At 39.2% G+C, this 27,603-nt stretch overlaps 1 protein-coding gene across 8 annotated transcripts in view; it reads left to right on the forward strand.

Moving 5' to 3' along the window:
• The window catches only part of nrxn2b (neurexin 2b), a 1,247,190-nt gene that overhangs the window by 990,205 nt on the left and 229,382 nt on the right, over positions 1–27,603 (forward strand). For all 8 annotated transcript variants that reach the window (XM_038268483.1, XM_038268482.1, XM_038268476.1 and 5 more), the window contains one exon: positions 13,313–13,494. In XM_038268483.1, the coding sequence (XP_038124411.1) occupies positions 13,313–13,494 (182 nt within the window). The remainder of the gene's footprint in view (positions 1–13,312; positions 13,495–27,603) is intronic.

Here is a 27,603-nt window from a genome sequence, read left to right on the forward strand (position 1 = left end):
AGGTCCCTATGTCTTCCAGCACCGTAAGTCTCTAGTAGCATAACTACAACTTAGGATAACCTGAGCCACTCTAACTATAAGCCTTACAATATTATGAAAGAATGTTTTCGGCCTAGTCTAAGAAGTATTTCACATACTTTATAGCATACACAGTGGCAAATCACTTTAAATTGACTGCTTGTTCTTATGAAAAATTATTTATTAAGCTTCGTCAAGTACAAGTAAGGTGTTAAAATATAAGGCATCATATCTTCTATAGCTGACCTTTATTCAACTGTTTAAAAGACCTATTAAGAATCCATTAATTAAGGATGGTATGTTTTACAAAGCAATGTCTGAACTGAATTTTCTATTTAGAGTGACTAGTTTTTTTCTGTATGTGTGTATAATCCTAGCATTTTATTAAGTATTGACGTATGTTTGTTGTCAGAAAATAGATATCTATGATGATGTTTAGTAAAAGTTATCCTCAAGGTAGATGTACTGATACTTTATAGATTCCTAGATTCTGAAAACCTTGAAAAATGCCTCACATGTGCTACTTTATCTTGGCCTTTACTTCTCTTTGTAAGTGTTTCAAAAATATTTGCCTTGTTTAAAAAAAAGGTTAAAGCCTACTGTTTTAAAAGAATCAATAGGTCTGTCTGTGTACCAAACCACTTCAAAGAATCAGACTCCACTGATGCAATAATGTAAAAAGTTTGGAGGAACCGTCTGTGTATTATTGAGTTATTGTTTGGAAGCCTGTCTGAAAGGCTAAAAATAAAAAGTGGGGTAACATTAACATCAGTGCACAGAGCTGCTACCTTGAAGCCTATTGTCTTCAGAGAACAGACTTCATCACCATCATCAGTTCTTTTTTTTTTTTTTATTCTTGCAGCCTGTCTGACAATTTTCCTGGTGCCAGCTCTCATGAGGCTTTGCAACTGCTGGTATTTGACACGGCAACATTGACTGTAGACCTTAAGGAAAAATTGTGCCGTCTGCCTTCTTCCAATTTCACATGTTTATGGCCGCGGTAGACGGTAGTGGCCTAAAATTCACTTTCCCAAATCAATGTTGCCGGAATGATAAGCTAGTGACTTCTCTTGCCCTGTCGTAGTGAGGTCAGGTAGGGGAAAAAATGAAGGGGTATGCTGAAAAAAAGAAAATGCCAATCAATAGGATCTTGATTGCATCTTTGATTGTTGAGTTTTCTCTGGTTAGTCTACCATCAGAAACCATCGACAAAAGAAAACAGCTTTTTTTTAAATCCGTGTCGGTTCTTTTTCAATCAAATTATAAAAGCCCACATGAATGGAGATGATAATCAGGAGGCATCCCGCATGGTTTGACTCAGCTCATTTCATTCTCTCCTCTTCTGAATCGGTGGGTTGGATTGATTGGCCAGATCAACAGCACCTGAGGTAATTGAACAGACATAACAAATATTATGCCTCTTATGAATCGGGGGGATGATGCACAAGAATTAAAAACAACACCTTGCAACATTCTTGTTTTTGTTGTGAAAGTAGATTTCACAATCTTGAGATATTTAGGTTTCATATTTAAACCTATTTTTTGTTCTTTTTGTTCATTGTTAACCATTTTCCTTATTAGTTCTTTGTGCAATTGAGGGTTATTTTCTGTTAGATCTCTGTTAAATTTGTTCATTAGATTTTCTTGTATTTCTGGTTTTTGCGCTCCGCTAGTTAATTAGTCTCTCACTCTCAGCTACAGCCCTCATGCAGTCAAGTTAATTCTGCTCACCTTTGCAACCTCATTTATTTAGAGGACTGCTCCTGCTTATTTACCCATTTCGGCCTTAGGTTTGTCTTTATTCCCTGCTGAATTCTTCTGTTTACATTTTCTTAACTTCCTGCTTCCTGGTTCTTTTTTTTTTGTCCTGCCTGTTTTGGCCTTTCCATTTATTTTGCCCTCTGCTCCTCAAATCAAACTTTTATTTTTATTATAAAAGATTTTTCTCTCTTAAGTCAGACTCCATTTGGGTTTTTTAAGAATAAACATGATAGTAGGCAGAACTGAATTAGTCCAGAGGCCTTCTACATACCCTGGTCTAGTCCTAATTGTCTGAGACATGTCTCTTCTTTAGCAAACCTGAATTTAATGATTGCATTCAGCCTCCAATGGCTAGAGAGGCCTGATGATCACCTTCTTATCTAAGTCAGCTGGACAGAGGTTGGGGAAAACCTGAAACATGTTGGACAGTGGACCAGGACTAAAGATCTGGACTAGACCACAGCTGAAACGTGTCTTTAAACAGGACAGAAAGCATAACAACTTCAAATAACTGCTCCCTTCGAGAAATTAATAATACTGTTTTGAAGGTCGGCATCAAAATTTCTTTTGAACACAGACTTTTGACAAAGACAAATTTGTTGGCATGCATACCTTCATTCCTTTAGTGTTGGTACAAACATTTCCTTTAATGATATTATTATTGGATTAGCTAAAGATACTTACTTATTTCTTGTGTCTTAATGAAATTTCTACAATATCAGCCCTTCCTACTTAAAACAGCAGACACATGCTATGCTATGCTATGCTATGCTATGGGAGGAAGGGGGAGTACCCGGAGAGAACCCACACTTGCATGGCAGAAACATGGCATAGACTTGAACTCCTGTCTTTGGCAAAAACATGCAGTGCCATGAATCACGTGTAATCTGGAATTTCTGAAGCATGCAATTAATTCTAGAATATGATAGTCTAGACTGTCCAATGGGATTTTCTCTGCTTTTGATGTTCACCACATGTACTTAACACTGTGAAGTAAAGAGATGACTTATTGATGATTAATACAAAGTAATAAATAAACCCTTTATTCTTCATAGGATTTTTTTGACAGGGATGGGAATCGTTTGGCATATTGGTGCATGTGTATTTAACATTTTTTTGTATTAGCCCTCTAAACCCATCCTCCTAAAATTAATAAACACGTCATTCTCCTTTTTTTTTTTCTTGTCATCGCCTCACCAGCGCATGTTCCTCAGCAGTCTTCAGCAGATTTTTAAAGCAGAGCAGCAGGTGTTTGCTGGAAGAAATGGTGACACATGGATGCGCTCTGTCAGACTACTCATTAGAGACCTGGTGGCTCCTTAGTCTCCTCATTTGGTGTGTAGAAGGGCACACATACATATCCACGCTCAGGCGCACAGGTCCACAAAGCAGCAGGTGGCCACTATCAGGCGCACAAATCAAAGCAGTCGCCAAGAGCTCAGATGAATAAGGGAAGAGGAGAGAAGTGGAAAAGTCGACGTTCTTACTTGATTTTGTCTTGATTTTCTTCCTGAACATCAATGTATTGTTTTTTTTAATGCGGATGATTAGGTCACAAGTGACAGGTGTGACTGTCGGAGTGACGTCTGGTGCGCAGTCTAAGGAGCGAAGGAGCATATGGTGGAGGCTGCGCCTGGCAGGGGTTGTAATCAATGAGTGATTTCAGCCTGAGTTCTGGTCTAAGATATGCAGCAATGATTCACACTGCCAATTTGTGGTGCACTTTTTTCAGGGTTTTTTCCTGCTGTGTTGTATGAAATTGCTGTGTTAAGTCATGGATCAAAACTCACATCATATCTGCAAATCTGACTGTAGATTCTTCTGCATGTCAAATAAAACTATCTGTATTTTTTAAACACCTCTAGACAGGATTGGTGATCAAATCTTTTGCACACCCTGTCTTAAAATTGGAATTTAAGATCTAACTGTTATTTCAAGTCAGTGCAGTTTATATAGCATCAATTGACAGTATTCCGGTTTTCTATCCAATAAAACTCAGCTGCATGACTTTGCAGGAGTTGCTCCTCCTGGATGAGCATGTGTTTACGGTGGTAGCTTTTCGCATGGTTATGTTAACTTTGCAATTATCAATTGGTCCAGAAAAGAAGTATAAATACTTAATTAACTTACATAGAAATTTTGGCTATCTATACTTTTCTGGAGTAATTTCTTTTTAGACAACTTTTTAATTCTACTCCTTACATTTTTTGGCAATTATCTCTACTTTCTACTCAATAGAACTCATTTTAAAATTAGACTCTTTAGTTTTGTTTTTTTAAGATATTTTTCGTTATGGCCTGTTGGTAAAAAAAAAACAAAAAAACATCAAGATAATTTGTTTAAACTAGAAAACGAATTTCTTTGTGGTTGGACTCTATACTGCAGAACCTTGTTGTTCACCACATACCAAAATATAAAGTTTTTCAAGATGTTGCAAAGTTAAAATTTGACACTCTAAAGCCAAGAAAATTAAATTAAAGTAAGTTATCCAGAAATGGAGAAAAATGTTCCTGTAATTGGTTGCCGTAGTAAGTTTAAAGCATCTCTCCTTAACATTTTTGCCTGCTTTATGTTTACTTTCATACTTTATGTAGTTTTAAAAATGGTACTTTTATACTTTTACTTGGGTAAAAGCTTAAGTTAAAACTCTAACTTCTACAAAAGTGTTTTTAAACGGTAGGATAAATACTTCTATTTGAGTAATGAATATTAATACTTTTGACCAATCTGGCAGTAATAAGTAAAAGTGATGATGAAAGGAAAACTTACCTTTAATGAGAATAATCCTCCAACATAGTTAGGCTAAGTCTGAATTGCACCAGCCATAGCAGACTTTGGGTATAGGAAGAAAGATGCAAACACTCAACAGGAACATAGAAACACTGATCTGGTATACTTTCTATGTTACAAAATGTAATTTAAACTTACTACATAGATAGCTTTGTCTAGGATAGAAACATCTAAAAAGAAAAGTTCTTAGATGGTTTCAAAGTAAAAAATAGGATTTCTGCCTGATATGGTCCACTTCTGTCTCCTTGAACCCCAGTTGGCTCACACTGAGCCTATAGCCCCATTTACACTACCCTTGAAAAACCGTGCCGAGACCGGTCCGAGCTCAGTAACTGAGATAACTTATCGTGTGTAAATGGAAAGCAAACTGAACTGAACCGAGCTAGACACAACTGAACCGAGCTAACTGCAGACCAGTTCCAGAGGTGGGCTCGGCTCGGTTTTTCCCTGGCTCGGTTCTCTGATAACAAGAGCGCATGAGCAGAACGCGTCATCTCCGTCTGGCTGCCCATCCACATTCACACTCCATTCCAGTAGTTGGCGGTAATGCCCCTTGGGAAGTTGCTTGCCAACCAACACAAAACAGAAGAAGAAGAACAAATAAAAACAACAATCCAAATCTTCTCCACGCAACATTTTAAATAATAACACCGAATTACAGCAATAATAATCAAGCATAACTTTCTGAATGTGACGGGCGCCGCCATTTTGATTTGCTTCATTCCCTCCATCGTCTTCTTCTTGGCGGTTGGCAAACAACTTTTGGTGCATTACCGCCACCAACTGCTTGATTTCCTCCTTCAATACTGGCAGTACTACCGCAGATCGTCACCAGGAGGCGAGGAGTCGAGGAACCGAGATAGCGTGATGTGTAAACGGTCGTCAGAACCAAGCTCGGCCTGGTTAACTTATCCGAGCTCGGACCGGTCTCGGCATGGATCGGTTTTTCAAGGGTAATGTAAATGGGGTATAGTTCTGCTGGATGTTTCTTCCTCTTAAGAAGGAGTTTTTCCTCTCCACTGTCACTACAAGCATGCTTAATCTGAGGGATTGCCTTTGAGTCAATGAGTCGATGCAATCAACTGGTTTTCCTTAGATAGAAAACTTCATCAATTGGACTGGATGATCTGGTGAACGATAAAGTGCCTTGAGATGACATGTGTTGTGAGTTGGCCCTTTATAAATAAACTGAATTAAATTGAATAAAAATGACATCATTGTATCTGCGCGTGAATGATGGAGTAGCATTATACCATAATTAAAAGCTCTAAATAGTGGATTGTATATAATACATAATGAAGAACAACGAAAAAACTGATTAAACACATGACCTGGAACAAACCATATTCATGGAGAAAAATGTTATTGGCATCATCATGTTGGAGGTCTGCTTAGAAAATCTTTACAGGTTCAAAGGGCTCAAACCACTGCAGGTTAGCAACAGCCAAGGGTGACCCATCAGTCACAGAGTGACTCAATTGTGCTGCAACATATTGGCTTTAATATGCATCCAAGCCTACAAAAAGGAGACTCCTATACAACAAGAATAAGAAATGTACATGACTGTTATAATTTAAACAAAAGCATAAATTCACAAAATCAATAACCCATTCCTTCTTTTTCTATATTTTCAAATATGCCAGTATAACTGCATCCCAAAAGGGAATTGCTGCAACACAAAAGTTCTGGTAGACACAGACCTGCTGTTCATTTTGGTTCACCCCATAACAGGTATCACACCGAAGTGTGTCACACAGATAAAAAAGTCTCTAATTTGGTCTCTGCTGGACATTGTTTGTGTAAAATCAAATGGATCAGCATCAATGAGTTATATAGGTGATCCTCTTTAGCCACTACATCATGGTTGACAGTTCATAAAGACCTTTCTCTCTCTCTCTCTATAGGGAGAAGAGACTTTAACACAAGAACAATAGAAATAATGAGATATTGATTTATTTAAAAATCATTAAATGCGAGTTAACCGGCAGACAGTGCTGGGAAAAGTACTGTTCTCTTACAGATGTATTCATTATTTCCTCCCTTTCATCCTACAGGTTGTGTGACTGAGACACAAGTTTTTATTGATAAGGGGACCTATTAGAGCATATGTGTAATCTCACAAATTCTATTTAAATTTCACCTGTATTGGGTTTATAATATATTATACATTTCACAATTAAACCTCAGTCATTTTAAAGACCAGTTTTCACATCTAATTCAGTCAGGAGAAGAAAAAAAGCTATTCTAAGCAATTAATGATTAAATTTAAACCTTGTTTGCTCTTGAAAATACTTTGATTACACACTTGTTTTGTTTTTTGGGTGTTTTTTTCTCAGTGTAGACACTTTTTTTGGACAGCAAAGATTTATTTATTCAGCTACACCCAATTCTGATTACATAAAGACCTGTAAAATCAAGAACTTTATAGAAATATGGCAACATGAAATAGCGAAAAATCTCCAAGACCAGTTCCATCATGCCTCTATCTAAAGAAAGTGAAGAAGAGAATTCAATAAGAGGAGGAACATTTTGGAAATCTATCAGTCTAAATAGGGTTATAAAGCCATTTCTAAGCCTTTAGGACCACAGTTAACCATATCCAGGGTCATTACCAGCAAATGAAGAACACACTGAAAATGGATGACCCTTCCCAAAACTGGAAGGCCTACCTACAGTAGTAGCCGTTCAAAATGTCCCCACTTTCCTTCATAGGCCCTTGGCTGGTCCCCTATAATTCCTTTTTAGACATCCTGGTCAGACCCTGTAATTCAGATAAAGGGTGGAGTCAGAATAAGAAAATATGCAAGAGAGGTCACTGGAGGAAGTTGGAGGGGATTTCGCTGGGAGTTGGAGGGAAGTGGGCTGTTTCATTAGGAAGGGCCATTTTGAATGGCTGCTACAGTAAACCACTGACTCCTCGGTCACATAAAGGGACACACATGCCTCAGTTATGAGCGGTGTCCATGCAAAATAATGCATGCAATGGAGTTTTCTAAGGGTGTGAAAAAATGTGAGATACAGTGTGGTAGTGTGATGGTCGGGGCCTACCTTGTTGTTTCAGAACCTGTATAACTTACCTATATAAATCTTTACATTTGCAAGGTATAAAGATTTATTTGAAAGATCTGAAGGATCTCAGCTACAAAATTAGAAGCAAATAACATAATTTCCACAGCCAGGTATCTATAGATACAGTTAAAGTAACTTTCCAACAAATTTGATTGTCTGTTATTGAAATAGCCAGGCCTCTTTATAATCACAGGTTTCAGTGATTGAGCCTTTATCTTACTGCCTTCATTTTTGTGTAAAAGTCACATCATTGTTAGCCTCGTGAGACCATCCTGATCTCGCGATCTTTCAAGATTTCACTCGCTAATCAGTCTGGAGACTCTCCGTTGAAGAAAATTTGGAGCCGTTCACCAAACGAACGTCCAATAAGCGTTGGCTTTGAGGCGGGTTGAGGTGTGACGCAACGAGAAGCGCGACAGTTCAGTCTAAAGAACATGGCGGCTTCAGCCGATGAAACTAGCGTTAGCGTGGCTATCGAGCAAGTTTTATCGGAATTACAGAGTATTTCTTCACTGAAAGAAGAGCAAAACACTGCTCTGGAGGCTTTTCTCAGAGGAAAAGATGTTTTTGCTCTTCTCCCGACTGGTTTCGGCAAGAGTTTGATCTATCAATTGGCTCCTCTTCGTCGTCGCTCTGTTAGTACGTCATATGCTTCGTTGATCTGATTGGTTTATTTGGCCCGTCTATCACCAACATAGGCCAATCAGCTAACCAGTATTTTCGCCCCTTCCCAAAACTACTTCTACGGAAGGCTTCCAGATGGATATGCAGAGCAAATCCATCTGGCGGAGTCAGGTTACATCATTGTAGCTCCAGCTGTCTGAAATAGCAGCTTTCTTTGTTTTCACAACATGGCTCCCTTGCTTCCCTTGTAGTCAGCCATTTTAGAAATCTGCTCTCCCTTCAGTTATTCTCCTGACCAGTTTCTGTAAACCTCTGGTACCTCACTTAAGATAAACAGAGTTGAGAAAATGCCAACTTTTCCTCATCACAACTTCTCCCTGTCTTTAAAATCCTGTTGTCTTTCGTTGTTCCCTCCCTTTTTTTTTCCTCCTTCGGCACACAACCTCTTTATAGCCCTTCTTGCCATGCTGCGATAATTAGTCAGTGCTAAAATAATACAGCCTCAAGAAATAAGAAAAGGAGCTGAGGAGAGGGCTTAGCTCTGCTGGGAGGAAACAAGGGGTGGCAGGGAGGGGTGGTGAGAAGGAGAGAGAACCTGGGGAGAGCGCTGTGTGTCAGCCAATTTGAAATGGCTACCAGTGGATTGTTGCTGAACGAGTGCCTGCTTGTGAGCGTGCAGGAAGACAGCTTGTGCCCAGTCTTAATCAGGATTCTCTTCTTCGTGTACCACTGAGCAGTCCTTTCTTCCCGTGGATGTGGTCAACCTGCAGTCATCACAGCTCCTGCCTTCCATTCTTCCTAAAAAATGAAAACCCTCCAAAAGAGATATTGTAGGCCTAGAAAATGTAAAGAAATGCAGATGGAGGGAGGAGTATACAGATGTCAATCAGCTGCTCTCATAAATAAGCATCAGTTTGTTCAGGAAACTGCTGTCATGCTCTGTTGTCTCTATTCACGTCTCTGCATATATAAACTATAATTGTGTAATCAGCAGATTGGCTAAACAGCTACATTTTATGGCCTTTCTCCCAATATAATTTCATTTAAATCCAGCAGGGGAAACGGTCATTACCATCCTGACCAAAAAAGATTGAAACCCGGTTGATGTGTGTCTGCATGTCGGTGGCCTCAGGTTTTTTCCACTGCATAGAAATGTGGCTGAATCCCTTGTTTACTTATGTATTCATATAACTACATGCTGTACCTGCATTAATATCTTGACACGCAGCCTATGTGTGTGTATTTGTGATGCTAAGGATGGAGACAGCCTGCAGGGTTGAGAATGGTTCACTGTGGTTTCATTACTCTATGCTAATCACACCCAGCAGCCATCATTTCTCATTTACCTGTGGACTCATTGGAGCCAAACTCTAACCCCTCCATTACTGTTCAAACATGAAATTGCTAATTTTTTGGAAGAGGAGCACATTTTTAAAATATTTTCTGTCTTTCATTATACAAGCACTAAGAATTACTGAGGTACATTGTCTTTATCTATTACTTAGACTTGTGCTGATCTTAAATACGCAGTTAAACTCTTAGAATACTCCATTGCTTCTCAATTTAAGATTTTGAAATTGTTTTCTCAGATTTAGATTATTTTTCAATGTCAAATTAATAAAAAATTGTATTCTATTTTATCATTTTAATTTTTTTCTTTTTCAAACCTTATTTCTTGATGTTTTTATTTGACTTTATATGATAGTTATTTTTCAAAATACATTTTTTTTTTATTATGTTTTACAGATCACATCTTTTAACTAATTATGGGGGGCTGTTTTCCTTTAAAAGTGAAAAATAATTTAAAAATGAAATGAAAAATGCAAAAAGAGAAAAAAAATTAATCTGAGAAAACATATTTATAAAAAATATTTCTTTTGATCGAGACATTTTCAAAATTTAATTTCTGGAGTTCATTTTTTATTTTATATCCATTTGATTTCTTTTCTTTTTTCAATTGCAAAAGTAAATGAAGACAATGAACACCAAGCTTTATCCATGTTTTTTTTCTTGTCAGGGTACGCACAAGAATTTTTAGTTGTGTTTCAGTAGAAAACATTGAAGACCTTATAAGACATGGCTGTCTACCTAACCCAATTAACTATGTTCACAATGCAGCCTGAAGTGACCCAAATCCGATAATTTTTTGCCCATATGCGACTTGTATCTGATCTTAGTCGTAGTCTTAACAATACAGATCTGATTTTTTCCAATGCCACCCAGGCCACTTTGTGGTCTGACCGCTATGTGGTCTGAATCCAATACGCATCTGATCTTTTCAAATGTGACCTATGTCTGAATGGCCAGGTCTTGTTCATCCAACCTGAACATCATTAATACTCAACAGAGGTCAATATTCTGCATCTTGCTATGCAGAAGGGGGAAGAAAAACAATAACCTTGGCGGCAGGTAATACGGAGAGTAGTATTTTTTTTTTACCATTTTGAAAAGATTAAGTTTTTAAGGTTGGGAAAGATTGTTAGATGTGCTCCAGCCATACCATCCATGTTTACTTCCGTAAACACAGAGCATGCTTGCTTTTGATGTCATTGTGTCCTCTACTGCGCATCCAGGACACTTGCGTTGTATGAATGCCGTTTACACAGGAGATCACATACAAGTTGCATATATTTGAAGAAAATACAAAAAAACCTGGATTTCACAAAAAAAAATCAAAAATGAGCATTAAGGCCTGCAGCATGAACGTAACCTTAGTGTCATATGCTTTCTCTAAAGGGCAGTAGAGATATGTACCTCAGGTGGGACACTGATGAATTGCGCACTCCATAAATCTGGCTTTTATTGAAAAGTGTCATAAAAAAGGAAAAATATGTCTTGCTGAAGTTTTACCACTAGCTAAAAAGGAGTGAAAGCTGATTTGAATCAAGTGCTCTGGTCAGATGAAAGCTGAAATGATCCATTAGAAAGACTGAGTTCTTTGATTGTTGGAAAACTAACTCCTCATCGTTCTTAACACAAAATCTGAACATGAAAATCTGGTGATGGTGTCAGCACTGGGTTTGCACGGATGCTTTTCTTAACTAAAGACAGAGAAGACAGTCAGGATTGATAGATGCAAAGATGGATGGAGCAAAATGCAGGGCAATCTTTAAAGAGAGAGAGAGGTCAAAGACTTTTGCACTTGGAAAACATCTATATTCCGATATAGCAATTAAGACATTGGAATGGTGGCTTGCCGTCTTTAGGTCAGAGAGAGTTCCTGTCGCAAGTGGAGGAACTCAAGTATCTGTTTCCGAGTAAGGGAAGAATTAAAAGGTTATATTGATAGGCAGATTGGAATGGGTGCTTGTGTGACCTCTCATTCTTTCAGTTACTGTATCACGAAGGTTCCCCGGAGGGTGGCTGGACACTCCCTTAGAGATAGAGCGATAGCTGAGGTTGCTTTGACAATTGCAATGAGTGCCTCCTGGATGCCTCCCTTGGAAGGTCTATCAGGAACGTCCCACCAGGAGCTGGACAAGGGGACAGCTCAGGACACACTAGAGGCACTATAGCTCCATTTTGAAACGTGCCGAGATTGGTCTGAGTACAGTGACCGAGATAAATGTTGAGTGCAAATGGCAGGCACAACTGAACCGGACCACATGAGACACAACCGAACCACGCTAAACTGGTACTAGTTCATCAGTAGGGCTCAGCACAGTTCAATTCTGGCATGGTGCTCAGATAACAAAAAGTGCATGAGTTGACTGCGTCATCTCCTTACAGTCAGCCTCCGTAATCATGAATCTTCAGACATTCATAAAAAAAAACAGCTTCCCTACCATGCCACATGATTTCCAGTCATGATTCTGCTCAGCAGTGTGATTAACCTCAACGTCCATCATTGTTTCCTGCATCTGTAAGCCCTGATTAGACTATTGTTTGTCGTATCGACTTCCCAAAAGCCGACTCTGTCAAGTAAATTCACCAAAGGCTGCCTTCTTTGCCTGACTCTGCACAAACAACGAAATATCACAATTATAACCAAACACAACTTCCTGAATGTTACGGGGGCCACCATGTTGATTTGCTTGTTTACCTCTAGAGAGCAGTAGTACCAAAGAACACCACTAGGAGGCGATGAACTGTGCCAGCGTGGTGTATAAATGGCTGTAAGGAACTGAGCTCAGCACGGTTAAATGATCCAAGCTTGGCACAGATCGGTTTTAAGACGGTAGTTTAAATGGGGCCTATGTCTTCAGGCTGGCCTTGGGATGCCTTAGGCGTCACCCAAAGGAGTAGGAGGAGTTGTCTGGGGAAAGGAAAGTCGGGAGTCTCTGCTGAGACTGCTGCCCCCACGACCTAGTCACAACTAGTATGACTACTAGTACATTAGAAAGGGTCATATATTGACATTCAGGGTATGTTATGACTCCAGTCAAATTGGTGTTTTTTTTTATGTTTATCACACTTTATTAGTTTGTGTTTGTCGAAAAATTAAAAGCCCTTTCTGGTAAATTTTTCCACCTAACAGCTTTGCAAAACCTTTTATTGGTCTTTCACATAACATCTCATTTAAATACAGATTGTACCAAGAATGCAATTGAGATGCCAATAAGAGTTACGAATGCTCTTGCAATGCAATATGTGTCATTTTGGTCACAGTAAGGGTGTGTTTAATAAAATGCCACTGACTTTCAAATAAATAGCTGCACTTGTATTTCTGAGTGTTGAATTCTTTTAGTTGTTGTTCCGCAAAAATCACATTTATTGTAGTTGAATGGAAGCAATATATGACAAATTAGAGTACACGGATTATTTCCACAAAGTGCTCAACACAACAAAAGCGCTTTTTTTTATCAGAAGTGGAAGCACAGACGCTAGCTGAAATGTTTTGACAACACAAAGAGAAGAAAGCCTTCTTTACAGTGCAGGAAGTCAAATTTGCACTTCTTTGTTGTTCCATCTTTATAGTAGTTTACTATTTGCTGTTTTGTTTGAGAATGCATCTGTCATCAGTTTTCCTTTTTTTTTTTTTTACATTTTACCATAATAATGTCTTATTTCATTTGTCCTAACGTTGCTGTTTCTTCCGTTTCTCTGGCAGCTGGGACAACTTACATCTTTGGACGAGGCGGAGCCCTCATCACATACACCTGGCCACCCAATGACCGGCCGAGCACACGGGCAGACCGGCTGGCAGTGGGCTTCAGCACGCAGCTGAAGGAAGCCATTCTGGTCAGGGTGGAGAGCGCCAAAGGACTGGGAGATTACCTGGAGCTGCACATAGTAAGATGCATTTTCCTGGCAGTATTAGAGGGCATGGGGCTGACGGTGAAAGTATTCAAATTTTCTCTTAAAATATAATCAAGTTTACCCCTAGATAACTGAGCTGGTTATATGAGTAAACCCGGATTCCCAGCTACACTAAGTATTGTTAAATGTCCTTTAAATGACATTTAGATTTCTGCTTCTGCTTTCAGTGGCCATTAAGGGGGGGGGGGGGGGGGATTAGTCCAGAAATGAGCTGATTATACACAGACATTTCGTGTTATATCTCGTCATAGCCATAATTTCTGCTTTACAGCTTTCATATGTTGTACTTAAAGGTCATTAAAAACCACCTCCAATGATGGATTGAAATGGCTATTAAAGGACAACAGGCATTTCAAAAGGCATTTAACAGGGATCTAATTGTATTGTTGACCTCTATGCTTCCTCTACCCTAATATTCTGCTAATTTTCATGGTGGGTTTTGTTTTAATTACCATCCAGGATTACTGCTGTTGTCTCTGAGATATGCTGCATATTATTGGAGTCTAACAGCCGATGAACAGGTGTACAACTGAATGGTTAACTTCACAAGATGATGAAGGTGATGTTGCAGGGATAAAATGGGAGAAGACACAGTAATCCCCCTTTATCTGAACACACTGCTGTCGGGGAGCGCGCTCACACCTCCTTAGCTCCGCAACGACCCCAATTTGTTTGGGCTGGCGTACCTGGGAGCAACAGGAACGACGTTGACCTCCAGGTCACTCCTCATCCAGTGCTTCGTAAACTGAGAGTGACAGGGTGAGGGACAGTGGGAAACAGAGAGGGATAGGTGGGTGAGCAGAGCCGCCGAATTGACCGTGTGGGTCAAGGCCAACCTAAATGCTCTCAGGCGTCAGTGATAAACGCTGATAATGACTGTAATGTCCAAAGATTATAGTTGTAAATATAATGGACTCAACAAATAGAGCGGGGAGGGGTGAAGTGTGTGATGCATCAGAGGTCAACTGCAGATGCCCGAAGCTGTAATGGTTCATTTCCTGTGATGTGCAGTCATCCGTTTGCTGTTTTTAATATTTCAAAAATGCGTTTGTACTTTAAATGTTTGGTAGAGCTGCTTCTGAGACATGAGAGAACATAATGGGAAGATATTGCCTTAAAGGAAAGTATTCATTGCAAACTAACATGGTTTCTAGTACAATGATTAATGTTAAACAAACTCAGACAATTTTTAATACTACAGTAGTAGCCATTCAAAATTTCCCCATTTCCCTTGATGGGCCCTTCACTGGTCCCTTACAATTTCCTTTTAAACATCAATCTTTGTACTAAAATTTTCTTTCTGTGATGATTTGTGGACATTAAGCTCTAAAGAGAAGCATAATCTCCTGGTCAGATCCTGTAAATCAGTGAAAGGATGGAGTCAGAGTGACAAAATATGAAAGAGTGCCTGTAAGTTGGAGGGGATGTTGCTGGGAGTTCCAGGGAATTGACTGGGAAGGGCAATTTTGAATGGCTGCAACTGTACTGCTGCTGACTTATGGTTCAGTTATATGGTCTGTTATTGTTGTCATTGATGTTTTAAATAATACAAAAACACATGAAAAGTAAGGGAAAGAAATGTTTTATGTGCTCATGAAGGTGGTTTTCTGATAGTGATCAGTAAAAGAGGGGTAATGTTGGTCTGTTTTCATAAAACGCAATCGATTGTGACCCAGATGTATTTCTGGTTCCATCGGCACTGTTACACCCCTGATCTAATTGAAGAGCTGATTCTGTTTAGAGAGCCGAGTCAAATGAGCCTCCATCAGTGTTTACGTCCAGTTCCTTTCAGTCAAACATCTTTTACAGTAGCAGCCATTCAAAATGGCTCCCCCCAATCAAGCCCCAAACAAATGGCAGCCCACTTCCCTGCAACTCTCAGCAAAATCCCGTCCAACTTGCAGCCACTTGAGTGACCCCCTCTTTCTCCTGGATGTGCATATTTTTTTTGACTCTGACTCCACCCTTTCACTGGATTAGAGGGTCTGACCCGGAGATGATGCTTCTCTTTAGATATTAATGTCCACAAATCATGACAGAAAGGATATTTTAGCACAAATATTGATGTTTAAAAAGGAATTTTAGGGAACCAGCCAAGGACCCATAAAGGAAAGACAAAATTGCCGTTTTTATTGTTTCACTGATTAATGCTTAATTCATTGAATCATTGCAAACGTAAAAGTTTTAGGTCCAGAATGGACTTCTTCTTTAAAACCCCATCTCAGAAAAGATAAATCAGAGAAAGTTGGTTTCATTTGTCAGTACGTACACGTGACAGGCACAGTTTTTTAACGACGTAGCCCCACCTACCTTTGCTACTCGCTGGCGCCAAAGGCCATGGCATATGTACAAGAGGGTTTTCCTTGGTTCTGTGTACACCTTTGTGGGCCCTATGCCCTTTGAGATACAATCTTTGCCATTGTGGGATCTAGACCTCACAAAATAAGAAGATGTTCTAAATCAGATTTGGTTTCGGCTTCAATATTATGGTCCTACACATTTAGGATTAAAATTATGCTTAAAAATAATTTAAATTAGCATTTTTTAGAACACACATGTGAAGAAAACATAACATAGGTATAATAAACTCATTAAAATGTGTGAAATATTATGCCTCAGTCGGAGTACAGTTCAAAGAGATTGAGTGATGTTCCTCTCGATAGCTCCGGTCTGTGTGATGCTGCGCTCCGGCTTTTGTACACAACCAACTGAAGCTCACACGCCATAGGAGTCGCCAGACCTTTTTAACAGAAGCACATGCCGCAGGATATGTCTTCTGTTTCCCATTAAGGAACAAGCTGTTGCCCCTTTACAGCAGCAAAGCACCTTAAGATCCACTTGAAAACATAACAACTAAGCTCAACTGTGGAAAATATAAAAACTAGTATAAAGATGTATGCACAGCACGCTACTGTTTTTGCAGCGTGAAGTCATTTACATCATAAAGATGCAAACATTTAGGAAACCTTGCAAATAAGTGATGTTGCACTGTTGAAAACACAACTGCCTTGCAGCGAGAAGGTTCTACAGCTTCCTGTACGTATGTTAGGTTAGATAATCTGTCACCATAGGCATGAATGCTTGTGTGCATGCTTTTGCTGAGTGTCTCCCTGTGATTGACCACCGAACTGTCCATGATGGATGAATGGATACGTCTACATTTGAAAGCAATATGGTCGGAGATGTCTATTTTGCCTCCAAATGGAAACATTATTTTCAAAAAGAGTGGGACAGACAGACATTTCTTCTTTATATTCACCTGTGCAGCCCAGCTTTTTTTTCTTCTCTCGCTTAGTCACTTTGAAAACACGTCTTCATGATAAAACATGGTAGAGGCAGCGCAGTGCTTAAAACATTTTCTTTCACAGCAACAGGAATCATGTTATAATAAAATGCATAATGCAAAGCAGCTGATGAGAATGCTAACCTTTCTGTGTTACGGTTTGCATGCGATTAGATTAGATTAGATTAGATTAGATTAGATTAGATTAGATTAGATTAGATTAGATTAGATTAGATTAGATTAGATTAGATGAGCTTTATTGATCTCACAGCGGAGAAATTCACTGGTCACATATTGGCATAGTAATTAAAGGAAAATTCCAGTTTTTAACACTTTTAGCCCCTTTTCTGTAGTGTCCAGAATGAAATCGAATGCTAAATAAAACACTACAGGAACGGTTTTTCTTCACGAAACTTTTTTTGGAACGTCATTGAACAGCGCTGACGACCCGGTGAGTAGCATATTTTAAAAAAAGAACGTTTAAGGTTGTTTTAAGGACATTATCGGACATGCACTATGGAAGCCATTCTGAAGCAGCCAGGGGGGAATTCTGCATGAGCCAAAAAGCAGAGACAGGAGCAATCGTCAAAATTTTGGTGTCGATCATTCGATTTCATCCTGGACACTACAGAAAATGGGCTAAAAGTGTTAAAAACCGGAATTTTCCTTTAAAGAAGGTGCAAACAAGGAGGAAAAGGTGCATTAAGAATAAACATGTATCACACAAAATGAAGAAAAAATAAAAAATAATAAATCAAAATAATTAAGAATACAAGGGAGTAACGCAGAGATTTGAGGTGACATATGTACAATAAGGATGGCTTATATACACGTGGACTGACTTTTACATTAAAGTGTAGAGGTATGACGTACACAGCTCTATGGGTTTAATCATTGTCTTTGATTCATGATGTACAGCTGCTGAATTGCAACCCACTCCCCTGTGACTCCCAGCAAAATCCCCTCCCACTTCCAGCCACTGGCCTTCTCCTATTCGCGCATTTTTTTTTTTACTCTGTGCTTCCACTGAATTACAGGGTCTGACCATGAGATGGCGCTTCTCTTTAGATCTTAACATCCAATCATGACAAAAAGAATATTTTAGAACAAAGATTGATGTTTAAAGAGGAATTGTAGGGGACCAGCCAAGGACCAGCCCAGGGCCCATCAAGGAAGGAGGGGACATTTTGAATGGCTACTACTTTAAAACAACCGACAAAGGCATAAGCACTCCAATCGATTGCCCACAAGGCAACAATCTGGAATGTTCTACTGTCTAAAATAGCTATCGTCACTCTGGGATGATAGATTTTAAAATAAGTAGCCCCTATGACTATGATGATGATATTCATTGCTGATGACGTCTATTCTTGGCATTATGTTACCACATATCTGTATGCTTCAACAATTTTGTTTTTGTAAAGGTGATCTTACAGTATATGCTTATTAAAAGAGCAAGCCAAGGAGGAGAACATTCTCAGGCCTTAAAATCTTACTATTACACTTCTGCCTGCAAATGCTACAGATTACAATCGACTCTTGTCAACACATTGCACAAACTATGCACATTTTATTCCTTCAAAAACTGCCATGACAGCTTTTCTCCCCCGAAGCTACTTTGCGAGTCCATCTTTGGATTGGCAGGTTTTTTTTCCGGTGCATTGATTAAATTTGATTAAGGGTTTCAGCATAAAGCTCTGCTGTAGAGCAGAGGGATGGGAAAGCTCTGCTGCTCAATCAAACGGCTGTGGTCCAATCAGGGATTTAGTGTTTTAGTAGCTTCTGTGGTGTGTACTCACAGGTCAGTTAAAATGCAATAATAACAAGTCTCACCGGCCAGGTGTAATTGTAGTGCAGGCTACAAGCTGTCTGTGGATGTTCAGTTTGACACGTTGAGGCTAGGCAGTGAATCACAAATTACTCCCAATGGAAGCACTTTTTAAGGCAGCTATGTTGGAAATATAAATAAAAACAAAGCAAGGTAAAGCATGAAGTTGGTTAATAATAGCTACAGTAGGTTTTCAAAATAAATTTAGAATCTAGAAATATATATTTTTGGGGAAATTATGAACTGTGAGTTAAAGGCTAACTACGGCTTAGCTACGTAATATGTCTTAACTGTTTGTGCCCTGCTCCAGTTGCTGAGAACCTTAAACATCTTTCAGATCTCTGACTGATAAGAAAATAAGATAAGAAAAGCTAGCATTAGGAAACATTTAACTTGCATGTCAAGAAGGAAAGCAGTGCTGCCAATTTAGCTCTTTTGTTGCTAAATCTAACGCCTTTTCAGACCCCTAGGGCCCCTTTATTTGAGAAACTTGCATATCGCCTAATCCAATGGCTTTTTTTGCCGGACTAATTGACACTTTGCGTCATAAAAGCACTGAACTGTGTACTCCTGAGTAGTGTTACACTGATGACATTTTTTGGCCCCGATACCAATACCTGATATCTGCCTGTGCAGTATTTGCTGATACCGACACCATCTGTTTAAAATGTATGTGTTTGTGTATACCAGGGTTGCCAACTCCTCAGTAAGGAAAGTAGCTATTGGCTGTGCTAAAAGTAGCTAGAAGTCGCTAAATGACGTAATCGCCTAATTTGCATAATCTGCCACAGGAAGTGATGTGCATGTTATTGATGCTGTGGGTGAAATAATGTCATTACAGAAAGACAAAAAGTGAGTAAAAACACTATTATATATTATTTACATCCCGCTCGCTCCCGCCTTGAATGTAAGTCAGGGCGGAGCGGCACCGCATGATCAATTTGCACCGTCAATCCCGGCGCATGCGCGCTTCATTTGCAGTCTGGACGCTGAGGGTAAACATCCAGCTCTGACTGCAGCGCTGAGAGGGACTCCTGTGGGAGTGGGAGAAAGGGGTTGGGATGGTGGAGGCGCCCCACGGCAGCAGCTGCCGCTGGAGGACAAGAGTGGGAACGATACATGCTTTCATGTAAGAGTCTCCAAAAGCCGCCAGTGGCAACGTAAAGAGTCGCCAGATTGGTCGCCAGTCGCTTTTTTGAAAAGTAGTCGCTGGAGGGGTCTGAAAAGTCGCTAAATATAGCGAAAAAGTCGCTGAGTTGGCAACACTGGTGTATACATGAAGAACTGCATAATTACTTGGATGCAAAATAATTGCCATCATGGCTTTGTCAACCTTTCCTTCCTAAAGTCAGCACCATTGTTAAAAAACTTGACTTATGTTCTCCCTTGTTTTGCTTCTTCTATTTTCTGCCATAAATAGAAGAACTGCAACACCAAGAAGAGCTTATTTTTCAGCGCTACAGTGGAGCAACACCTGAACTCAATCTTACATTATTTAACAGTAATACTATTGGTGCAGAATCCTTTCCTTTAAAGTTGGCGTCGTATTTTTGACCAGTCAAAATCTGTACAGTAATTATTTATAAATGCCATTGCCATTCAATGTTCTTCAAAACTCTAGACATATTGTGCATGTATTATTTTTGAAAAATTTATCATTTTGATTTAAAATTAGTAGCTACTTATGACCTTTAAAGAAGCCATATTGAATATAAGTTTGGTAAGAAACACCAGTTTCCAAACAGAGTTACTACTTTAAACATTTCGGTCTTTGAGTAAAACTGAATCATTAATTTAAATCGACTGTTTCAAAGACTCAAACACTACCGCCGGATTATGACAGCAAATTAAAAAAGTCTAAAGCTAGTGTGTTTTTCTTTAGTGTCAATTAAAGCCCCTTTGGTAAGATTAAAAAGACCCCACCAGAGTTTAGCTCACAGATACACAGGGTGAAACTATAACATTTTATTTGACTTTACCTACAAACTCAAACAAGGTGACCTAAACCTAAAAACATGTGTTTCCAAATGTATCAAATATATTTTACAGCTTAAATCTGTTTCACAGTCTTGAATGAAACATGGTGCAATGTTCCTACCTGAAGGAATGACTGCTGACTGTTTATTCCAGGCTGTCGCTCATGATCCCTCATCAGTCATTCTTTTTCTTGCTCTCCTCTCAAGTGCATATTCTCTATCTAACTTCAGTGTTTTTCATTTACTCCCTCATTCCCTCCAGTCTGCCCCATTCATTCTCTCATTCTTTCTCTTTCACGCACACATCAGTGCCTCCGACACGGCAGCCCGGCTCCTCTGCTCCCACTGCAATTACATTTCATTTGCTGCCGTTCCTCCCGAGTCGCTCCCCTAAATGACTCTGTTCAGCCCGTGGTGGGTGTTTGGGTCCTGTTAATTATGCCTGTCTCTCTTTGAGGGAGAAGTACAGGCAAATTAGACCTGAAAACCTGTGAGCCGTGGCCCCATATCATCCCACCTGATGGGGGCCTCACGGACCCAATCAAACCACCAAATGGCTTCAGTTCATTGATGGTGGCCTTGAGGGCCAATATGTTGGACTTTAATTCGCCTTTGCAAATGTATAAAAATCTTATTTCACTTTTCATTTGGGGTTGGCTTGTCTTTAAAGGTTTTCAAGGTCTGAAAAAGTTCCACTTATCTAAAAAAAAAAGCCAATTTTAAGAACATCATTAATCATTAGGTTGTTATCGGAAAATCTGTGTTTTTTTTAAGACTTCTAATAATAAATCAGTGCTTTACAAACTCTGCTTCCTACCATTTTTCCTATTATGGGAAATAAAACAACTTAAAGTGATGTTGTCTCTGCCTGTCCAACTAGAAATACTGGCACGGGTGCAAACGGCTGATAATAGCATGCCACCGGGATGTGATGGAACATTTTTCCTTATCTTGCTCAAGCCACCCGTCTCTTTATATACACTTTCCTTTCTTTCCTGCTCTTTCATGCCGCTCCTTCTTTCAGTTTCTGTCCATTTATGGTACAGAAGGTAAGCCATCCATCCCTACACCTTTCTGACATACTGTCATCATGGCCACCTAAAGATCCTGGTTACAGCATGAGGAGCAGATTTGAAAATGCTGACTTCATGTGCTTTGAAATGTCAGACTTTGTCCTCAGAGGACCTTGACTGCTGGTAATTATTTACTATTGTTGTGACTCAAAATGCTGTACAGTCCCACTGACATTTTGAGGTATAGATGAAAAAAAAAACACGATACATTATCAGGAAAAGGCCACAGGAATGGATCACTACTGAGTAGACATAAACACATTAAACTGATAGCTTTGAGTTCTTGTACTGGCCCTTCTGTGAAGTCATTATCAGTAACAGTTCTCATTTCACAGGGACTGTTTCTGACTTTACTAATGTAAATCAACCCAAAACACTAACATTCACAGCACCAATCGAACATGGTGTGAAAATGTTGTCCATGTAGGGTGAGAAAGAAATTACTGCACAGAAAAATACTGCTGATTTCAAATCTGCTATTTTAATTCCCAGTGTTTGATGAGACCTGTAAATACATATTATTATGGTAATTTTATTGATATTAGACAAATGACAACCTGTTCTCGTCTGAGGGTGCACTTCCTTAAACTTTGAGCAGTCTATGTATCCTGTGATAACATAACTCCTACCTCCTGTTCCTTTGCTTTTCGTGGGGTCAGCAGTAATAAGACCATCCAGCATAGGAAAGACTGAATCCGGACAGCCTTCAGCGTTTTGGCCATAATTATGCCATGGACACACCCATGAATGATGCTGGTCAAATTGGGACTACAGCCTTCCTGAAAAGAACTACAAAAATCAAAAGTTACGAGAATGTAATTAATAACTGGAGCTCTCCGTTATAAAACCCAAAACAAATGAAGGCATGTATAATAGTGTGTCTGAAGCAATAATTAAGCAATAATGTGTTTTTATTTAACTCTATGAGGTAGGCTATCCCTATACGGTCTGTCGCACAAAGGATTGTGGGTAACCGTATAGGTCCTAGCAGCAGCAAGAGAAGCTGGGAGGTCCTTATGCTAACTGCATTTATGTCAGGAGCTTCAAGCTTCATGGTCCTAGCTCCTTCCTCAGTGCGAGCACTATTCAGATAGCACTTCGTATGATGACCTCTGACACAATTCCCCCCCAACACCAGAAGTCCTTTAAAAGTTGTCTGATTTTATCTGAATTCAGTCCAAAAATAAAAGTTGAAAAGATGTCTTTTCAACGATCTGAAAATTACGCCTTCTCACCTTTAACATCCGCCTGCCTTCCTCGTCTCTTCCTGGCTCCTAGAGTTCTAGTTTACCCCTGATGTCTCCTTGGTTCTGGTGCGTTTGTTATTTTCTGTTGGATTTTGATTCCTGCCCTTGTTCCTGTGAACCTTAATAAACCCACTTAATTTCACCTCTGCCAACTGGTCTCTGCATTTGGGTCCTCCAAACAAACACCGCTTCATGACACCCCCACCATGGACTGTTATTTTTGAGTCATTGCAAAAAAAAAATCTAGAAATAAGTAAAAGTTTATTAAATCGAGTGTATTTACCATTAATTCTTTTTGGTTAATAAGATGAACTTCCAACTGTATTAGTATTTTTACCCCTAAAATAAGATAATTAGATAGTATGGGCTTGTAATAAGACAATGCAGTTGCTTTTTTTTTATTTTAACTGTAAAATGTCTTGTTCTATTGGCAAAGTATCTCACTTACCCCCCCCATTCAAGAGAAAATGCACTTATTTTATGAAAAAAATGACTTATTTAGATGTAAATTTTTTGCAGTGTTCCCCACCACCATCAGACAGCTGAACTGTTGAAAAAACTTTAAATCATGTCACCAATTCTGCATAACGCTGACAAAATCAAACCAAAACACTGCATATTTACACTTTAAGAAAGTGAAATGTCATGAGAGCTGTACGAAACGAATTCACATTTTGTGTACTCTCTGTGTATACAATATGACAATAAAAGTTGTCTAAGTCTTAGCTGCAATGCTAGTGTCAATTGGAATTCTAAAAGTTGTATCAAATCATCTCTAACCTTTTCATCTAAAAAAATTATCTACAGACCTAACAGCAATTTGTAGTTAAAGTGCAGATAATTAACAATTTTCTCATAATGAACTAAAACAAGATGCCTCTTGACTGTACTATCTATTAAATCTTGCAGAGTTGGACTGATTTTGTTTCTTTGAATATTCATAAAAGAATACTAACTAAATAATGCATTGGTAGCTTCATTAATTTATTTTTTCTTCTCAAACTAATACATAACACTAGATAGATAACTTGAAACTCTTTGATAATCAGTACAAATGATTGAATTTTGGTCGTGGAAATAAATGTAGTTGGTATAGAACAGCAAAGCCAGAATTGTTTGAATAGGACTTCAAATGTAGCTCTGCTTGGATATCATTTATGCCTCCACTACAGTTATATTTCATTGATCTGCCTCTGTACTTGTATTCCAACATTTACTCTCTTTATTTATTATTTATTAAGTTTTTGCTTCATAAGGTCTTTTAACTTTGAAAAAAGGATCTTAAATGCTACACTTTGGTGCGTTCCAGGAACTTGAGGATTTTAGAAGGAGCGTTTATTGGATGAGTTCCGTTATACCAATAATCATTACCTTTGGAAGAAAAAGAAAAACAACCTTAATGAATGTTAGATTCATTATTCAAAACAGAGAAAAAAAAGCACCACCAACATGAAATAAATAAAAACAGAGACGGTTTGCATTTTCTGAAATAGGAAGTTTAATTAAAAATCCCCCCCATTGTAAGAATATTAGCTGTATGAACGGTAAAACAATCATGTTGGTTTTCAGGACAGATTGTTTTTTCTTTTTTTTGTCGGCCAGCCAGCATGACAGTTTTACAATGAAGGCCTGGGGTTTTAGATCCAGGGTATGAGGGATACTGACGGATATGAAAGAAGGCTGATTAATAAATCTCCCATCTGAGGCAGCTGGAACAGGCAGACATCCTTCCAAGAAGCAGGACATTTGAACCCCCAGACAGCTTTTTTTTAATGTAATGCTACTATACAACATAATACAAACAATTATCTTCTTATTTATCTTAAATAAATACTAATATCATTTTTAGACAAAGTTACTTATGCAAAAATAATTTTAATTAAAGCCGCAAGCGGCATTGCGCGGCCCTCGCAGCTCGCACCGCCTGGCCTGTCGCGACCGCGGGAGCCAAGCGAGCGCCGCCTCCTCGATCCTCCCCAGCCGGCAAAACGAGTTCCACACCTTACCTCTGGATCTGCTGGAGAAAACCACAGCTTTGGTCAGGAAGGGTTCAAACTCTGACTGCCGCTGCTTCTCCTGATCCTCTTCATCACCGTTATGCTACTTCTCCTCCTTCTCCTCATCCTCCAGCTCCTACTCCTTTTCTTCATCCTCCCTTCCTCATCCTTTTGCTACTGCTTTTTTTCATCCTCATCTTCCCCCTTTTCCTTCTGCCTCTCCTGTTCTTCATCCTCCCCCTCATTCTCCTTCTGCCTATGCTGTTTCTCATCCTCATCATCCTCCTCCTGCTGCTTCTTTTGTGGTGTTCGCAGCGCTTTGCTGCTTGGGCCTAATAATAATAAACATTCGAATTACAATAGGCCTTCGCAGCGCTTCGCTGCTCGGGCCTAATAAAGTTATAGAATAAACATGTCCCTTCTAAAGGTTGTTTTTATATATTTATATATTTAACATAGTAAAACATTACTTTCCTACCGGCTGCCTGAAGATGAGTCCCTGATTGTTGGAATCGTCCCTTTTGGTGAGATAGAGATAGGAGTGCTAATAGCAAGGGAGCAAAAGTTAGCACTATACTAGTATAGATGTCAATACAGGAGAAGGAAAGAATCAAAGCTAAAAAAAAAAACACCAGAAAAATGAAGTCAATTTCACACATCAGACATTTTTTCCAATTTTAATTGAAGTTTAAAATCAACACATCTTTAAAACATGAAAAAATCCGACGTAAAGTCAAAGAGAGTGCAACAACAGCCGTTGTAATTGAGTAATAGGGTGAGACAATGATATAATCCTTTCTAATTTCAATGATTGGATCTCCAGTCTCCAGTACTTATGTCATATGAGAACATCTCCATTGAAAAAAATGTCCTTCTAGTAAAAAAATCAGTGATTGTTATCCTGCCAAAACGTGTATGTACGCTATGAGGCTGTGTGAAAGCTGCAGTTTTGCATCTGCTTAGGTTTCTACTACACTAACGCCGGTGATTTTGGAAAAAAAAAAAACTGCACAGGAGTTGTCTCTGATTTTAATCTGGATGCAAGACATACAATCACTTTTTTTCTGCCGTCATGCTCGGCTGTTCCTGCTTTGTAGCAATGCTGTCACTGAGAAGTGCCGTGAACAAAGGCACTGAGCTAGAGCGTGGCTGGGAAGGTGCCTCCTCTACTGCTCTCTCAGCAGAAAAAAGGGAGATGGTGGAGGAAAAGTTTGATCACTAGAACTTAACTCTCAAATGGTCACTGAGTAAGATTTTAGGTTTATAACTGATTTTAAAGGTCCATATCAGGCATGCTTGCCATGCTAAGTTATTTATATATATATAAAAACATATATTTATATATATAAATATATGTTTTTATTTATATATATATATATATGTATATATATATTAGGAATGGAACGGTTTATGAAAACCGTCCGAACCGTTCGGTTCGGTTCGAGTGTGTTGCATTCGGTTCATTCGCTGCTCCTTTTTCTCATAGGCGAAGCGTTTACACTCCAGAGCAGAGGTTGGCGGTACAGCGACCAAAGCCAACCACCAGTAGTAAACAAGAAGAAGAAGCAAAGCAGCGTAGCCGGGTGTAGCAGAAAAAAATCAGTTTTTGTGGAGAATTGTGTGGGTATGGCGAGCAGTGTTGGGCACGTTACTTTGAAAAAGTAATTAGTTATAGTTACTAGTTACTTCTCCCAAAAAGTAACTGAGTTACTAACTGAGTTACTCCACAATAAAAGTAACTAGTTACTAGTAAAAGTAACTATTGCGTTACTTTTGCGTTTCTCGCCCCCGTAAACCTCACCACCCAGCCCCCACCTTCTCGCCGTGTGTTTCCAAAGCCAGCTGAATAGAGAGGACGACAAAGACAAGAACCTGCAGACAGTTTAGCATTTATTGCAACTCAACGTAAATGACATCAGGGGGAACGCGATGTGAAGTTTTATAACAGGACATTCAGATCTGGTGAGTATATGAAATTAATAACTGGGGATGTCTAATTCTGAAATCCTGTGTGTTTGGGTTGTTATAGATACTGCAACATCTATCTATCTATCTATCTATCTATCTATCTATCTATCTATCTATCTATCTATCTATCTATCTATCTATCTATCTATCTATCTATCTATCTATCTATCTAGATGTATACTCTGTGTGTGACATAAAATATAGATCTCCATCCCTGCCACAAAGGCCATCAAATAATGTTTAAAATAAAAAATACAGTAGGTTGAGAAGGCAGAGCATCCATCCATCCATCCATCCATCCATTCATCCATCCATCCATCCATCCATCCATCCATCCATCCATCCATCCATCCATCCATCCATCCATCCATCCAGATTTCTCCCTTTCTCCATATAGGCTATCATTTCTGGCTGTTGTCAGGTTCATTTGATCGTTCACGCTCTCCATACTTCTCCTGTGGCGCGAGCACAGGGCGACTGTTGCGCGCCTTTAGCGAGCATGCGCGTTTCCTGTCGCTTGCGCGGTGACTCGTGCCGCCTGCGCTGTGTGGAGATGCAGAGGAAACCGTTATGTGATGGGGAAACGCAGCTCGACGTAACACCGGTATTTCCATGTGGAAAACGCTGTTTTGCTGCTGGATCCTCCTCACTCTCCATCTCTCTGTGTGTGCTGTACGTTAACACCCGCCAGCAGAAACACCCACCTATTC

The sequence above is a fragment of the Cyprinodon tularosa genome, unplaced genomic scaffold, assembly GCF_016077235.1.
Source record: "Cyprinodon tularosa strain WSP-4 unplaced genomic scaffold, ASM1607723v1 ctg70, whole genome shotgun sequence".
Classification (NCBI taxonomy): domain Eukaryota; kingdom Metazoa; phylum Chordata; class Actinopteri; order Cyprinodontiformes; family Cyprinodontidae; genus Cyprinodon; species Cyprinodon tularosa.